Source organism: Zonotrichia albicollis, chromosome 2 (genome assembly GCF_047830755.1).
Source record: "Zonotrichia albicollis isolate bZonAlb1 chromosome 2, bZonAlb1.hap1, whole genome shotgun sequence".
NCBI lineage: Eukaryota > Metazoa > Chordata > Aves > Passeriformes > Passerellidae > Zonotrichia > Zonotrichia albicollis.
Genome location: NC_133820.1, coordinates 102,708,548 through 102,727,625, shown reverse-complemented (window position 1 = coordinate 102,727,625; position 19,078 = coordinate 102,708,548). Strand labels below are relative to the sequence as shown.

The 19,078-nt window shown below is 35.9% G+C and overlaps 1 protein-coding gene across 9 annotated transcripts in view; it reads right to left on the bottom strand.

The window, feature by feature from the left end:
• Nucleotides 1-2,942: 2,942 nt before the first annotated feature.
• Nucleotides 2,943-19,078, bottom strand: part of CCDC138 (coiled-coil domain containing 138) — a 32,449-nt gene continuing 16,313 nt past the window's right edge. Inside the window, exons 12-14 of one of the 9 annotated variants that reach the window (XM_074535893.1) lie at nucleotides 18,837-19,013; nucleotides 4,838-4,976; nucleotides 2,944-3,769 (exon numbers count right to left, since the gene is read on the bottom strand). In XM_074535893.1, coding sequence (XP_074391994.1) covers nucleotides 3,598-3,769; nucleotides 4,838-4,976; nucleotides 18,837-19,013 — 488 coding nt within the window. In that variant the 3' untranslated portion in view covers nucleotides 2,944-3,597. Of the gene's footprint in view, nucleotides 3,770-4,837; nucleotides 4,977-18,830; nucleotides 19,014-19,078 lie in introns of all 9 variants that reach the window. The other 8 variants (XM_074535891.1, XM_074535896.1, XM_074535894.1 and 5 more) reach the window with 8 other exon arrangements.

Genomic DNA, 19,078 nt, shown 5'->3' with positions numbered 1-19,078 from the left:
TTTCATAGATCAAAATTTCCAGCTTTCTCTACTACATTTAAATACATTATCCTGCATATAAATGATTTTATCAGATCATCAATCTCCAAAGCTATATAAGTTTTAGGTGAAAAATTCAGTATATAATTAAAGGATTCAGTGTAACAGCTCTGAATTATGAGCTCTACTTATAGCTCCTTTTAAATCTGGTCTGGTAAGTTAAATCATATATTTTAGACATTGATGCTGACTGTGAATAGAAGTCCTTCAAAATTTGTTGCCTTCGGCATACCTTCACCTTCCAGGTAAATTTATCTGCTACAAGAAACCTTTCCCTATTATATATATCAAATTCAGCTATATAACATTAGAAAGAGATGCAAGCCAGTCATGCTCAGGAGAATGGGAAAATAACTGTGAGATCCCACTTTCAGACCTTTTATCAGCTGCTGAAAGTCACAGATATGAAGAAACAGAGCACAACTGTGCAGCTTGGGTAATGTTAGCCTACTTTATTTAGCTATGCCAAGCTTTTGAAAATACAACTGTCCTGTGCCCAGGGAACAATCTCTCTCACAGATTTGCTAAATCTAGGCTCTGTAGATGAGGTCTGAAAAATTTATCAATAGGAAACCTTTTATAAACAGCAAGGATGATTACAAGTCTACAGTAGACAAGCCTGTAAGAAAAAAAAAAAGAGAAATTATTTTTCATCATATTTGATAGTCTTTTCTGGTAGGAAAACTGTCTCAACATAAAGAGATGCAATACTCTTGTTGACTTTCTCAAGTTTTTTTCAAAAAAACCCAGCAAGACAAAATTGCGTGTTAATTCTTTATTTTTCCTTAAATTAGTAGGTTGTGACTACAAGAAATTTTCTTTATTTCATGCCAGTGATGATAGTTGATCACTTTTGGAGACCTACACACAAGCAAGGCAAGGCAGACTGTAGCCAGTCTGAAGCTCTGTGTTCTGACTGATCAGCTCACAGGAATTGTGAGGGTCCCTGCCTTTCTTTTAAGGTCAAGTGGTCATCACATCTCTTGCTTCCCCTCAAATTCTCTCCCAAAAAATGGTTGAAAAATTATATTCTTTGGATGAATATTAATTTACCTCTTGACAGAGGTGTCTGGCATATCTAAAATAGCATACTCTTCTGCAGGAAACCAGAAAACTGAGATCACATACACCATGTTTCCTTAGGGAACAGGGAGCTGCAGGAAATAGCTAGAGGTACAGTTAGCTTTTTCAAATATCATCTCTTGTAGACAGTTTTCTGCAAGAAAGGTAAAGTAGAAGAAATTTAGATACTCATAGTATCTAAATGCCACAAAAGCAGAAGAATACCTAGGAAATTCTGGACTCCATCTGAGACGGAAAGACAATACAAAGAGGTTCCCAAAGTGTGGCCAACTTGACAGAAATCTATCATTTCCAAAAGCCAAAACAAGTCCACAAATGACAGCAGGGAATGCAACTGGCTTCCTCTCTTCCCCTTTCCCACAGAGACTGCCAAGGTTACTCAGGGGGATGATAACAGGATAACAACAGGATGGGGATGTTTGAGCAAGGCCATGACAAGGGCTGGTGTGAACAACTGGGGTGGGCTGGCTCAAAAGGCAGATGTTTAGGGCAGGGATGCCTCTCACCAGACCAAGGGTCTCAATGCCCCATCTCACCTGGCCTTGAAAAATCTGCATAAGATCAAAATGACAAGGCTAATGCTTACATTGTTAGTATACTGCATTAATATTTAACAGATTGGAAAACCCTTTTATTTTGCATTTTAACAGAAACCTAACATTTAGATCATAAAAACTTGAAATTAGCTGTGATTCAACTTTCTGGAGTGTCAACAATACTGTATATAAACCACAAGGGACCAATATTAAAAACTACACCATACTCAATGTGTATCTTTTAAATGCATTACCTTTGCCATTATTAGATGACCACCTTGTGTTAAATTGGGATCCCAAGGAAGATCAGTAGATTAAACTACAGCAACAAAGGCTGAAAACTAAGAGCACAATCAACGTTCTTGTGGAGATAAGAAAGCCAGTAACTTTCTACAGGTTTTTTTGTTATTGATTTTTGTAGTATTTTTAAATGGTAGTGGATGGAGAAGCACATGAGGACTGAGAATATTCTTCCTAAATAACAGGATTTTGTCTCCAGCCAAAGGTATATGCAAGCTTTTGCACTGCTGGTGAATTTGACAGAAACCCAAAACTACTGATGAAGAAATACTTATTTCAAAATGTAATTGATTGTGAGGAAATTCTTTTATCTGTGATTATTGTTATTTAAAAATTACCTAGAGTTGGTTTCCTGCCAAGAGAGTGCACAGTGCTTGCTCTCTCTTCTAGACGTACTTGATGCCAAATCTGGTGTAGACTCCTTTCATAGAAAAGCTTGTTAGAAATGTTAAGTCAAATTGCTAGAAAAATATTTGCAGTTAGAATTCAATTTCAAAGACCAGTTCATAGACTTCTGGTAAAAAACAACAACAACAATAACAACAACACCTACTTCGCCCCCCGCAAAAGACAAAACCAAACCAAATAAAAAAACCTCAGCCAACAAACCAAAAATCACCAAAGCAAAACCAATCAACCAACCAAATAAGGCAAAAAATGAGAAATAAAAACTCTCTGAAGTTTTATACTGATGTTAGTATTAGTCAAAGACTGAAATACAGCAGATCTTTAAGCTTTAACTGCATTTTCAAATTTTTAAATAGAGATTTTCAGTAATTACAGTAAAAATCAGCAATGGAACACTAATTTCAATTTTTAGAAGTATCCTATTTCCAATTTGTGTAAGAACTTCTAAACACTGAACTGTGGCAGACAAAAAATATATTCATACTCAAAAAAGAAATGCAGGTACTGTGAAGATTGTATTGCAAATTAAAACAAAATACAGCAGAAGCAATAAAATAAAATATTTTATGTTACAGATTACTATTGCCAACCATTTTAAGAAATGCTTTTATTTACATTTGCAAAGATATTAATCATTCAAAGTTGCACTATACAAAGCAGGAAAAATACTAAATGCTACTTAAATACAGGAAAAGATCAAACAAACTCTAAGAAAATTCTGAAATCAAACCAACAAAATTTATTATTCAATACATCTAGTTATGTTAAATAAAAATCTGGTTTTAATCACTAAAACTGCAGGTTTATCAAAAGATAATCTGCTAAGATACCTGTCTGCTACTTATCAGCCATAAAATAAATTAAAGAATTTATAAAACTCTCTGAAGAGTCAAAAGTAAGTAAGATTCATCCCTGTAAGGAAAGACTGGTATTTCTGATATGCTTACTCTAAGGATTTAATTGCTTACATTGCATGAGTCATTTACAACAGCAGCATTATTTCACTTTAGAAAATATTGAAGAAAGCCATCTAGCATATTACAAAGTTTTTAATTTTCCTTTTTACAAATGAGTGAAATGTGAGAATTCACAGGATAGCCAGCAAATTGCATAGTACTGAGATGCTGCTTAATGTATTTATACAAATCAGTAAAAAAAACCTTCCAAATTTCAAGTAACATAGGCAGCTGGTATCAATTATACAGAACAATAATTAGATTGAAAGCTAGTGCTAGTGACTTGTGCTTAGACTGGAGTCAAGAGAGTTACTTGTCAAGAATTCCAAATTCAGCAGAATTGAATTGAGGTTTATACAGAGGAAGGTGTGACCTGGATCCACAGTTCTGCGCAGTTCTTGGAGCATTCGATGAAGACCACACATTTCAAACAGCTTCTTATTGCTTCTGCAAAAGATTTTGAATAAAATAATTGTAAATTTAAAATGGAGAGGTTTCATATAAACACTGAAGATGCTACAGAAAATGTATTTTGGATGAAGCAAAATGTGCATTATTTTGAGTATTTAATATAATTCTTCTATGTATGTTTCTAAGCATAAGGTTATCAATGCATGGTGAGAAAAATTTGGCAAAAAATCAACAAAAATTATCAGTTTTCTTGAGTGATACGTAAACATAGTATAATGAAAGCTCAAGAAAAGGGCTTTTCACTCATCTGAAATAAGATTTCAGAGACAAATAAAAAAATTAGGATTTATAAGCCAATTTTACTTTGACTAGTAAATGCCAGTTATAATTTTAGATTATTTTATAGGAAAATTCTTTTTCCTAGAGTTAAATTTTATTCCTTACAAGAAATGAAAACCTCAGTTTTGTCAACAGCTTTAAGTCCAATGTAAAAATTCCTCAGTTTAGATATGCCTTACAATAATGAAACAACCCCACTGAGCACTGTGCCAGTGAAGCTAAGCAGCACATTACTATTGATATGATGACCTTTTTTAAAATAATCCAATAATCAGTAAGCAATGGGAACACATTTTAAAAAGCTGAACATTCCCAAAAGGGCTCAATTGGCTCAAAACCTTAAATTTTTAAGGAAATGAAAACTGATGAAGCTTAAATGCAAGTCAAATATAAGACTAAAATTTCAAAGGCGCTTACTACTAAGTATCTGAGTAAAACTGGAAGTCTAGGATTCTCTTCTAAGAATTCTAAGCATTTTTGTCACCTGCAGATGTAAGGAATAATTCCTCTTTAAGTCTACATTGTGAGGCTTTTTTCTAGTTTGTACTCTGCAAATTGAACGAGATTTATGCACTAATTGAGAAGCTTATCTTAAACCTCTATGGCAGAAAGAGTTTAAATTTAACTGCTACAATTACAAGTCCAGCATTGTATATGGTGGAGGGACTAAACAGAAAAACAGAGATGAGTTTTTGGAAAAGAAAAAAGGTCACCAAGTTCATTAACCTAATAATAGCTAACAGAATAATGGTAATAAAGGATTACTTTATTCTGGAGAGTTTTTGCAGTATAACACAGAGCTTTTCCAAAACTGCAATATCTAGCTTGGAACTTCGAAGCAATACAGAGCAAGTCTGGAAGAAGGATTCATTGCTGCAGGCTTCCAGGAAAGGCTGTAAGGAACCTGGAAAAGAAAATGATTTAAAAACTGTATCACAGAGTTCAGTGCAGAGAAAAGTGTAACTGCTATTGATACCTTTAGAAGGCCTTAAATGCTTCATGCTGTGCAATAATTACAACAACCAAGTATTTCAGTTTCTGTTGAACATGTGATGCCAAACTTAGGTAAAACTAGAAACTGAAAAAATGCAGCTTCCTAAGAGTTCTGACACTGATCCTTGAATTAAAGCAGTGTCTATTCTCTTGAGAACAGAGGAAAACAGGAAACAGAATCATTTTAAACTCAAATAAAAAATCTTGCATTGAAAATGTTTATGCAATGCTCATTTATCATGATTCTTTCCTTCAGACCATGGGAGGGGAACATTAAGCTGAGCAAAATGACTCAGAAAGAAATATTTTAAAGTGCTGCAGTTCACATGGGTAGGGATAGTACATATAAGAGATTGTGTGAGACCTGAGAGTATTTCATCATCAGCACACTGTCCCTGTACTCAGTTTCAAGAGAGTAAACACAGTAATTAAGAGGTAAAAGTAAGATCTGTACAACAATTAAAAACAAAAACCCCTCCCTTAAAATAGCAGATGAGTTTTTATGTCTCACTGAAAAGCATTTCCCTCTACCCTGTTTCCCAAAATCTAGTAACTTCAATATAAGGTTAAATGTGTTACCTGGTTATTTCAGTTTTGGTTCTCATATTACAGATTAATTTATAGCAAAAACTTAAAGAGAAGAAGTAACAATTTGTTTTTCCTTAAAATTAATAGACTTTCATATACCACACGGCATTTGCATTATGAGAATACACATGTGAAGAAAATATTTTAATTGCATAATGTTAAAATATTTAATGTGTTCCACTTAATAAGAAACTGCAATATGCAAATGACAACACAAACCAACAAACAAAACATTAAAAAAATTTCATAACCTGAATACTGTAATTTATAAATAGGATCTCAAGATGTTTTTATCAGTACAAAGAGGGCTGGATGTACATTTTGGTCAAAATTTTCCCCTTCCTTGTTCAAGGACATACCATTTATTAAATGTAACAAGTAGCCTTGGAGTGAATTCAAGGTTTTAATTTATTTCAGAAGGTTTCCTGATAAAAAAATCTGAAGAGATGCTATGGAAAACTGTTTGAAATAGGGCTTTATAAACAAATCAACTTGATATTTAAGTCAGCCCAAGAGCCTAGATAAGTAATTTTCTGCACTGTGCATTTATGCTGAATATTCAGTAAGAACCCAGTTATTCCTACTCCAACAAATAACCAAGTGGCACCTCTCTGATACACAGGGAACTCTTGAGACTTGTGGGCCTTTGCTGGTTTATACCCTCAAATGAAGACACTGAGAAACAGCAAATGCCTCTATCACAGATCAGAGAAACTACAGCTATACGTAATCTTTCCTCTCTTTTCAGCAGAAGTGATTTTGCTCCTTTGATTTAAAATGCTGGATTCATCAGACGGAATCCACAACATACATAACGGAATGTGTGGATGGACATCATACAGATGGCAGGATAATAACAGAGTTTGGTAGCAAGAGGCCAACCTTGCAGCAATAAAAAGCAACAACTGACATTCTGTAAAGTTTGGAAAAGGCAGGCAGATGTTTTGTGGTTTGCACAGCTGAAGTATCCTCAGTTCTTTACCCAAAGCAATGCAAAACAACAATTAGTCAAAGACATATACATTATGAAGGCAATAAATCACTATAAATTAATGTGATTTACTGTTTACATCTATTTCTGTGTTTTTTGCATTCTTCCTACCATGTTTAATACACGTATGGTTTTATGCACATTGTCCTCTCTGCTTTAGTACTACTTCCAGTTACAGTTCGCTGTCTTTAAATTGTAACAGTAATAAATATAAAACCAGAATGAAAGTAAAGTAGGAAAGAAAGCAGTAATCAGTGAAAAAAGACAAGATACTATTTCTCATTTTATTTTAGAGAAATATAATATTTCTCTATTAAATATATATAAAATAAATATAATATTTATTTTATTTATGGTCTTCAAGGCATACCACTTTTAATATTTTTTCAGTATTTCTGTACTTTCTCTGCAGAAGGTATTATTTTCCAAAAATTGTCATATAAAAAAACCTCAGGTTTATCTGTCAATTACAGCAAACAAAATCCTTAGATGAGTTCACCACATGTGCTAACTTAGTGATACGTGACTGACATACACTCAGTGCTCTTTACTGAGCCACTGCTCTCTGGGCAGAACTCTGGGGTTATTAAGTACATACAGCAGAGTCTTAAACCTGGAAAAAAGTTTAACTAAAATTTCACTTCTGGTATGATGCTGTAATGCCCTAGTGAGTCTAGCTTGTTAAAATCCATGAGAAGAGGTGACAAAACTATGAACAGAAACAGCAAATAAGCAAAGGCCAATGAACACAATCGCCATCTTAAGAGTGCTTCCTGACCAAATATTTCTATCACTGAAGAGTGTTTGAAGTAAAATTACTGTTCAATAGCAGGAAAAGATAACCTTATCTAAAGCAATGAAAATCTACGACTACAAATTATGTAGTCTGTAACTTTATAATAATTCTATGGAGCTACAAATGTATAGAAATTCTTCTAAAATTTGCAACAGTTCCCTCAAATGACTGCCTATTCCCAAGAAACAGAAATGGTTGGTCCTATCAACCTGCACTGCACCGCTGTTTTAACAAAAATTTGAAACAGTATCTCTTACTTACCAAAGATGCTTTTCAAAAAGAGAAGAAAAGAATAAATACATATATTTATTCTTTTCTTTATGAGAACGTTGACATTCAAGAAACAAACTGAGAAGAAAGGCCTTTCTTCTTTCTATTGCCTATTAAGACAACAAATGGCTTTAAAAAACTCATTTAACATGACTTCTGACTCATCCGACCTCTGATTCATGAGAGATTTGAAGGTAACAAAGACTGCTTGGATGAACAGGGCAATCCTACAATTTATTCCTAAAAATATGCTTAAATAGCCATAAAATGCTTTTAATTCCTTTTCTGCAGGGTTAACAAATATTTAGGGTTAACCATATTTAGCTGACCTGAATATTTCTTTGCTGCCCTGCCCTTACTGGTCCCTTAAATATATTACATTAAAAAAAAAATACACACACACACACACACACACACACATATATGCTGTAAGAATGTTCTGACTTTGAATTTTACAAATTAACGTAAAAGACAACATTACTTTTAAGACAGAAGATTTCTCCTATAAAACAGAAAAGCTAATATGATATTAATGTCTAAATATTTGCAAAGTTAATCACGTGAAACCCAACTGAAAAAAGTACATGTTTAAATGGACTTTCTGAACACTGTTTATATATTCAATTCAGATAAGCTTTTGAAGATTATATTCTAAGTAATCAGAATACGAACAAAATAAATACGTAATTTAAATGCATCTCTAGCTGATTAACTAAAAATAATAAGCTTCACATTTTTAAATATTTTGGTGCCTTAGATTCTGCATAGATTTTGCTTTTAACTATTTTAGAAAAATATAATTGGAATTTATCCTGACAGGACTTTGTCACAATTTAAAATAATCTGCAAAAGCCTCCAGTGGTATCCTTAAAACATTAGAGCGTGCTGTAGTTGCATTAACTTGGCCTGATTGGTAGACCGCAACGAACAATAAGCAATTTATCACTGTTGACAGGATTCATATGAAATTTACCCTCAAAGTAATCAGTCACACAGCATAAAATCTCACCAGCTATAGTTACCCAGAAAATTCTGTATCATACCTAAAGCTATGTCACTTCAGGAAATAAAATGACAACTCTAAGTTCATGTTTCAACAAATTACCGATTACAGTTTTGTCTCATTTTCTAATTGCGAGAGGATCTGATGGGAGAAAAGAGAATGCATCTCAGCAATGCAAGTGAGTGACGCAGCAGGGTCTCCCCACCAAGAGTATCACCACCCGTTACTGGCTGTGAGGTGGAAACATAGCAAAGGATGAGGAAAAGACTACCCAATGCCTTCACTGCCTCAGTCTTTAATAACAAGTCCAGTTGTTTGCCTGGTACCCAGCCTCCTGAGCTGGAAGGCAGGGACAGGGAGCAGAAGGAGGCGCCCATAATCCAAGGGGAAATGGTCAGTGACCTGATGCACCACTCACACACACAGACAAGCCTCTGGGACCAGATGGGATCCACCACAAGGTATTGAGGAAGTCAGTGGGAAATGCTCACCAAGCCACATTCCAACATTTACCAGCAGTTCTGGTTCATGGGGAAAGGCCTGGGTACCTGGAGCCTGGCAATTGTGACACTCATCTACCAGAGGGGCCAGAAGGACAGTTCAGAGGCCTGTCAGCCCAACCTTGGTGCCAGGGAAGGTCATGGAGCAGCTCATTCTGAGTGTCACCACATGGCATGTGCAGGGATCAGGCCCAACCAGCACACACATGGATTTATGAAAGGCAGGTCCTGCTTGACCAACCTCATCTCCATCCACAGCCAAGTAACCTGCTTGGTGGATGAGGAAAAGACCGTGGATATGGTTTACCTGGACTTCACTAAAACCCTGTTTCTCACAGCATTCTCCTGAAAAAAACTGGCTGCTCAATGTGTGGAAGAGGGCACTATTTGGGGGGTAAAAATACAAGTACAAAACCCCCAGACTGGTAAAAAACAAGTCAGGAAGCAACACTTTGCAAAGAGAGAACAGTCAATGCAATGTATTTCTTGGATTTGGACCAAAAATGGAAAACTGAATATATGTGCCTTTCAGGAACTAAAGCTGAGAAATAAAAAATAAAATAAAATAGGTTTTTCTGTAAGTATGTGTATAAGAACTCCAGTTGTTGAGAAAGAATAGTCAGGTATTTTTGTCTGGTAAATAAATGCTACAGCAGTTATAACTAATCTAAATGTCAATACCATGTGAGAAAGCAACACGTGATATTATATTGCAGAAAATGGGGGTTAGTAGAATGGCTGGAAGGTGTGTAAGGAATTCACTAAAAATGAACTTCAGTTTTAAACACTGATTTTTTCAATTGTGCTTATCTGGTGTACTAGTTAATGACTATGGTATAAAGGTAGGAATAGTCTAATAAAATTCCATGCTGTAACTGCCTACTTAGAATGCAGCAGGTATAAAATACATGGAAATCAGAATTATCTTACTTGCTAGAATAGCAGAAGCGTAAAGTTGATATACTAAAAATCAACATACATTTTTCCTGGAAAATCACTGATAATCAGTGGATCAAAGGATGGATTTGATCATCAGAGGATGAAAGCTTTTGCTGTGCTGATTGAACTCAGCTTGTATTTGAGCAATCAACACGGCCTTACCATTAAAGACTGAATCTGATAAGTCCTGACAGAGAGAAAAAAACATTTTACAAATAACCTAGGTAGCATTTTAAATTGCAGTTGTACACTACTATGGGTTTCTTTGTTCAAGAAGCCAGAAAAGGCTCAATGAAATACCAGAATTACAGAAAGAATCACAACTCTCTCAGCACACACCTGAAGGAGCTTTGTTCCAAACACAAATGCTAAGAAAACCTTAGCACCAAAGCATCACCTGTAGTTCTGTAACGTTCGATTGCAAGTGAGAAGGTATATAAAGTCTGAACTCTGACAATGCACAGACATTACTCAAATAATACAATTTTAAATTTCCATTTCCAAGGAAAGCCTTTCATCATGGAATTATATCAATTATGACATTGTTCCAAAAAAAGCTGGCTAAAAAGTACAATAGTTCAAACAGTCAAATACAAAACAAAATATGTGTAAAAGTATTCTGCCTACTTAAATAATTTTGTGGAAAAACATAAAACTGTAATTTTTTTTATTAAAAATATGCAAGTTTAGTAAATAAGAGCAAACAAGATCTTACTTCAATAAACTTCAGTGTTCTAAAGACTTCATAACTTAAATTGACTGGAAAGGGGATGTGTATATCCAAATACTGATATAAACAACTCTTTAACATAAAATAATTTTCAAAAGTTAACATTCACATCTACCTTCAAATTGATACACTGCTTAAGAAACACATTATTATCCAAAATGAACAGTGAAACTTTACTTCTGAAATGGCTACTTGGCTCTACATAACTTTATATTTAATGGCTCCTTCTATTCATTGTTTTGGAGTAGATGAGACAGGGGTCCAAAATTCAGAATAGCTAAGCACTACATGACTGTTACTAGAAAAGGGAGAAAATAATGACACAGATGTTATTTGTTATTAGAGAAGGGTACTTCATACTAAATTAACTTCATCAAAATCAAAGAACTCAAACTAAATTTTAACTGAATTAACAAAACTGTATGCAAAGTTTTAGTGTACTTGCTTGCTTTCAGCACATATAGGTGGGTCCTGGCATTATCTAGTGTGCATTTAATGGAGTTGAAGATCCTTATCTGTGGTTAAGATATTAAACTAAAACATCTATTAATCCAACACAATTATCCACTGTTTTCAGAAGAATGAATAAAAATTACAAAGGTAAGATAGGATAATAGAGGAAGGATTTCCTTTCAAATTGTTTGTATTTCAGTGTTCATGCCACGTAAGCTGTAAATCATTTCTATCACTATAGCTTCAAAACACAAGTCCTCAGGACAATTTCACATCTGCTTTTCACACAGGTGAGGGGAACCCTATCTTAGTACAATATTCACCAACTTGACATTTCTATCCTTCCAGTGCTGCAGAAAAACTTACTTGAAAAGCTGCAATCCTGCAAAGTTACCAGTAAAGATAATATGCTGAAAAACGTTGAATTTTAATCTGTTTAGGCATATGAGCATTTTTTACTCCATGCCACACTGCATGTAGTCTGTAAAGTCTCAAAATGCTAAGACTCAAAAGGAAACATAAAGGGGTAGGTTTGAGTTTTCTTGGCAAATTCTGACCATTGACTTTTTAGAAGTACCCACAGAACAGTGCATGTTGTAGAATTCCCAGGATCAGTTACAGAAGCATTCCAGCAAAAAGGAAAAAAGTGTCCTATACATGGTCAATGTAAGAAGACTCCAGTTTACATTTAAATAAACACAGCTTCTTACTATGGAGAAAATCCTTCTATCTTCACTGGCTTCATTAGCTTCCCTATGGGACTACATCTGGACTGAGGCTACAGACTTGGTTATCCATGACCATAATATTTTCTTCCCAAAAAAAAAAATTAAAACTATAACCAAGGTTCAGTGAATATGTAAATACAGCTAATTTCTGCAGTTATTAAAATTCTTTAGTTATGTCAATATGGTTAAGAAATCACACTTAAGCCCTACCAGAATGTGCCATAACTTACAGCAAACTTGAGAGCATCATTTTGAGATTTTTTTTTTAAGGTGCTCTCATTTTGATTTGTGAATAAATACGCACATATAAAATATACTCTCTGCAAAACAGAAACAAGCCTGAAGACAAAGTACATTTAAGTTCTATTTAAAGCAAATGCCAGTGTTTTGTAATGTCCAGTCAGAAGGTAAGTTTTGATTTCATTGAATGAACCTAAAGTTGGAAAAGGGGAATGTACTAATCTACCTGATACAGTCAGATACCACAGCAGGAGGAATTTAAGACACATGATGTCTTTGTATAAAAGTGCAAAATCTGAAACTGAGGCAGGGAGCTCTCTGTCAACAGTTTCCAAATCAGGCATGAACCAGACTGCAGTTAACAATAGTATTTTTGATAGGTGAATATAAACTCACTACATCATTTGAAACCCTTTAAACTGATTTACAAGTTTAAAATAAACACAGTAAGATGTGTGAGAAGACAGGAAGAACATTATTGAACAAGATTGCATATGACAAGTATTCAGCTACAAAGTGATTTAATACCAATGATGCGATGTTCTTCAACACCCACAGAACAAATTTTCTTGATGAGGTCATGCTACTTATTACTATATTGTTTCCAGAAAATGTTTCAAGTCTGGTATCCAGGAATTCTCTTGAACAGTGTGCTGCAAGTGCTGTTCTAGAAACAAGGTCTGCTGAGGAAAGAAATTTGTATTCTTAGGGAGGGAGCTTTGGGGTATGAAGATGCCCTGGAAGCCACTGTTTCATACTATAACAATCTGGATAATTAGAAGTAACAATTACTTTAATTATCAAACATTAATTTTCATAGTAATTTTAATGGGAAATGGTAAGAGCTTTGTTAAGCAATAAATACATTATATGCCATTTGACTAAACTGAAACATTGGCATGTAGCAGTTAATGTTTTGCTCTCAAAATTTCAAAGGCAGTCAGAGCACTCTGCATTTGTGGAAATCAATCACAAGCCATTCAGCATTTAACAAGATATTAAACCTACTTTCTATGACAATTCTATCAGAGAAGATTTTGGTTTTAGATCTGTCTTCACAAGGGTCATAGCTTAGAGATGGGACTAAAAACTGAACACCATGGCCTGGTAGCTTGTTTTCCTTAACTAAAGTAAGGAAACCTTCAAAAGCTCTGGTACTGAAATCTTTCTTCCCTATTAAATGAGCAGGAATAGATGTCTTATCCTTTTCCTTAATGAAAAGCAAGGAAGATGCCTTTATAGATCACTCATTAGATTCATAGACCAAAAGAAGGATCAAGCTGAATGTTACGGCACTCAGATTCAAGGAAAAGAGCACCATGACTAAAATAACATTGCAGGACTTAATCCCTTGACTCTGCTTTCATCAGTCAATCTTTGTAGCAAGGGAAAGGCTGGCATCCTCCAGAAAACAAACATGGATTGAAATACTAGCAATGGGTATGGAGCACAAAAAAGAAATTGAAAAGGATGTAACTGAACTGACGGTTCAGTCAGTTCAGAACTGTCAGTCCTCCTGTCTGACCATGGAACAAGAAAGGAACCAATGAGATAGCTACAGTAAAAATATAGCTAAACCAATTTATACACCATTATGTACAGTTTTAAACAAAAACATTAGCAGAATGCAATAAGAGGAAAGAGATAAAATATCTTTGTAGAGTTGATTTTCTACTGTCACATTCAAAACAAGCTGTTCACTCCCACACTTAGAATTCAGAAGCAACCTATTACTTCCCCTAAAGGGAGCTGACTAAACTAACCAGACTGCAACTTAGGCCACTGAGCTCATCTGAAAAAAAAAAAAAAATTCTCCAGCATATAAACAACATGAAATATAAATTCTTTAGAATTATATTGTTTATCATTGTTTTTCATTTCAGTTGCTTATTAACTTTCTAGAAAAGGTAAAAATAAGCAATTTGCTAACAAAATGCAAGTGGTTAGGTAAGGACCAGCTTACAAAACACAGCTGCAAAATTTTGTTCCTCAAATCTACAAACAGTAAAAGTAATGAACAGAATTCACAGAAATACTGGAATATGGAAAAAACCCCAAAACCCCAATATGAGAGCATAAAAGTAAACTGAAAGTGAAGCTCTTTTGACACAACGTAAACTGTCTGAATTACTGCGTAACATCTTCAGCAGCTCCTCTCACTCTTATGCCCTGAGGAACATACTAACCTCAACTTTTTCTCCCCTGATATTTAAAAGTCAGCCTTTGGTCCAACTATGAATGAGTTTGTATATGACAAGAACAAGGATCAGTAGAACATTTTACCTCTTCCTTAGGCCCTAAGATTTGTGTAAAAGAGGTGATGCAAACAAGATCAGCATATATATATATATGTATATATATATTTATACCACACACACATATATATTCTGTATATCACACACACTGTTACAATTCCAAATATGTTAATGATTGGGTGTACTGGTCTGGTTGAGACAAGAGCTAATTTTCTTCACAGGAGCCCTCAAAGTGCTGTGCTCTGTATGGGAAGCTAGAAAGGTGCTGGTAGCATACCAGTCCTTGGCTACTGCCAAGCAGTGCCAGCACAGTGTCAACACTGTGTCTGTAAATTCCCCCTCACCTGGAGGGGCTGGGCAAGATCCTGGGAGGGGACACAGGCAGAGCAGCTGAGCCAAAGTGACTCCCATTCCATATGGCATCAGCTCAGCAACACAAGCCAAGGGAAGAGAGGAGGAGGAAGGCATGAGAAGGGAAGGGGACATTCCTTATTTATGACATGTCTTCTGGAGCAAACTCTATGCATGCTGAAGCCCCACTTCCCAGGAAGTGGTCACACACTATCTACTGATGGGATCTTTTGGTTTCTTTGGTTCCATGTGTGGACTTTGCTTTTGCTTTAATGAACTGCCTTTATCTTGATCCAAAATTTATTTCTTCAATTTTATTTTCTTTTCCCTGTTTTGCTGAGGAGGAGAATGTCAGAGTGGTTTGGTGGGCACCTGGTGTTCAGCCAGGGCCATCCCTCTATATTAGGACAAAATAGTGGGATTAGTTTTTTGAGAATTATACAATGGCATGGAAACTCACAGATGTCAGAAAAATAAGAGTGCAGCTAAACTTGATGCAACTAAGTTTCTTGAAACACATAGAAATTAGCTTCCTATGGGTACCAAAAGTCTTAAACATTTCTTCACAGAATTCCACAAGTGGCTCAGCTGGAGAGGTACACTCCAGGTGTTATCTACCCCTGTACAGAGGAGATGTAGAAAGAGAAAAAAGTACTGAGGTATGTCACCTTTCAGTCCTCTATCATTTCCCATTAAAATGTTGGTGTCAGGACTCTCACAGCTTGTTATGTTAAACTCCTGAAGAGAGATGGACTGTATGAAAGGCTGTCTGCCAGTAACATCCACAGCAGTGAGACTATTAATTTTATCTTGCTATTAAGGTCTTGTACAGAGAGAGAAAAAAGATGGTACTAATGCCTCAGCTGTTGCATTTCACATCATATTTTCAGTAAGTGAAGCACCATCAGTGTTGTGTGAACTTGCAAGGGAAACCTGAATTCTGAACCCACTGTACCAGACATACTATGAAGCCAAATGAATGATACTGATTCAAAATGTTAAGAACATGCAAAACAATCTCAAATCTGCTTAAGCAGTACTGCAGACTCTCATTCCAGCTTCCATCAAGAGAAATACCTGTCTTAGACTAGTAGGTACCTTCAGAGAGACCTCAACAAGTTAGAGAGCTGGGCAATCACCAATCGTATGAAGTTTTACACTGTAAAGTGCCAGATTCTGCACTTAAGATGGGGCAACCCAGGATGTACAGACAGACTGGGGAATGAGAGGTTGGAGAGCAGCACTGAGGAAAGGGACCTGGGGGTCCTGGTCAGCAGAAAACTGAACATGAGCAGCAGTGCCAGCCTTGTCCTGGGGGCATCAGACACAGCATGGCCAGCTGGGCAAGGCAGGGGATTGTCCTGCTCTGCTCTGAGCTGGGGAGGCCTTACCTCAAGTGCAGGGGGCAGTTTTGGGAATAAAACATACAGAAGTCATTAAAATATGAGACAGTGTCCAAAGCAAGGCCATGAGGACGGCAAAGAGAGGAAGCTGTATGAGGAGCTGCTGAGGTCACTTGGTCTGTTCAGCCTGGAGGAGACTGAGGGGAGTCCTCCTTGCAGCCATCAATATCCCCATAGAGGGAAGAGGAGGGGCAGACACCGATCTCATCACTCTCATGACCAGCGTGAGAAATTGAGGACATGACATGAAGCTGAGTCAGGGGAGGTTTAGGTTGGATATCCATGGAAAGGGTGGTTGAACACTGGAAGAGGCTCCTCAGGGAAGTGATCACAGCATGAAGCCTGTCTGAATTCAAGAAGCTTTGCACAACATTCTGGAGAACAGGGTGTGACTCTTGGGGTGTCCTGCACAAGGCCAGGCATTGGACTTGATGCTCCTGATGGGTCCCTTCCAACTCAGCACATTCTATGATTCTGTGATTCCTCACATGCAGCTTAAGTAATTATCCAATATATGAGGGAAACCTAGGCTTCATTTCTGGAACATGAGAAAAATAATTTCTTACAGGGGAAAGAAGCTACCTAAGGACCTCAGCTAAGCCTGGACTGCACAGAAACATTAGCATTCATTGCTTATTATAACAAAAAAGGTACATGCAGTTACAGGGAGTAGTACTGCAACACAGTAGTTATTTCATATCTGATTCACATTTTTCAGCCTGAACAACTGAGATTTGAACCTGTAAAAACATCCCACAAAAAAATAACCTTAAAAAACAAAGTTATAGAAAATCATATGCTAGAAAAATTTCCACTGGCCTTTTTTTCCAATTTAATTTCTAATAGCTTCATCTCTAAAGGTATTATTTTTGAGCAAGAGTATTGTAACACTCCCACAGAGCCAGAAAATTACTGCAACAAATTGATAGAATACCTAGGATGGTACATATTACATTAAAAAATAGAAGTCTAGACTTTGCCTCCTGTTGACTGGATGTTGTCTTTTTGGGTAATATGACTCCATATTTTAGTAAAGAGCCACTACCTAAGTCTTCATATTTAGAGCTGCACATGAATACAGCTTTAACACTGAGCAGGAATTTCTGTTTTACTCTAACACAGAGAGTTCTCTTCTGAATAGTCACTGCCTCCCAAAGCCTGTCTTTAATGACTTTTTAATTGGAAGCTTGCAAAGGAATGAAATCCCAATTTCCCATCAGCAACACTATTTCTCATTGTTAAAAATTTCTTGCAAAACACTATGTATTGGAAAAGAGCAGACCATGCCTAATTTGTGTATTGGAAATTTATTCTACCAAAGAGGCTCTACATAATATAATCTTTCTATCCAGTTGCCAAGAAATAATTTTCAATCAAATGTCAATTTAATTACACAGTACTCTTCCTTCCCTGATTTTACATAAATACAACTTCTCTGAGAAGCAAGCAAGCAAAATTTGAGTCTCACAATGTATCTGCATTATCCTTCAAACTCCAGGCACCTAGTGTATCAGAATGACCACTGCTAGGTAGCTGCAGATGTACTAGTCATTACCCAAAGAAATACCAAACACTGTCCATCTTGCTTAGATGGTTACCTTTGTGCATTCAATTAATTCTTTCCCATTTACAATTATGACTGTTAGGAAGAATAGTGTAAGACTGCATTCATTACCTGGTCAGAAAAAGACTGCAAGGAAGAATAGAACTTTAGTTAAATATTTTTGAACTTAGGTTGCTACAAAACTGCCTTTTACTCAACATACCACCCCAAGTCAAACATACTTTCTATTTCACTAGCACAATGCATAATAGCAAAATACTTCCAAAACAACATACAATTCTATTCTTAAAGGCAGTGAGTGATTTTATCTTAAAAAAAAAAAAAAACATTCACAAGGTTTATTCATTATGGCATTGGAATGTGTCACTACCTTCATGCTCACCCAGGTGGTTATGAATTGATCCTTACCTGTATCACCCGGAGAAATGCTGTGGCAAATAAGATTACTAATGCTTTTCTAGGGCCAAAGCACAGTAAAAATCAGCAAAGCATAACCATCTTATCTAGAAATACCATTTCCAAACCCTACAAATTGAAAAATGATTGGGGATGAGCTGGTCATCCAAACTAGGAAGAGAATTAAAATAGAACCTATTTTTTATCTCCACCTTCTGGCAGGTTTTCATGATTTGGGTTCCCTGGCACAGCCTGACTTCAAAGAAGAATATCAGAAAGGTAATATAGAGGAATAAACTGAAACCCAACCAAAAATAGCTACAAAATTTCACCGCAAGAAATAAGGATGAAATACAAAACAGTGGCTGAGAGGGAGAGGAAAACACAAGATGACTCAGAAAAAGGCAGACAATTCAGAAATACATTTTATGTCTTTACTGAATGTACACAGTACAAAGAATTGCTAACAGTACATTAGACTATATAGCTTTTACACTGTATTTTTATTTGCTTTCCTCATTTGCTTTCATAATGATATTTTTTTTTGTAATTACCCACATTTACCAGATTCCATGGTCATCTGAAGTAATCCATCAAGAGCCCTGGAAAGCAGACTTGCACTGGATACTTTTAGGTGACTTAATACAACAGGCACACATTGGTATTCCAAAAATAAGGCCTTCCCTTCATCTGTCTTCAAGTCTGCACGAAGGGACTCAAATGCCTGAGCCAGGTAATCCACTGAAAATACCAAATACAGGCAATAAAACTTCTATAATCCTTGTCTCATTAAGCCATGTGAACAA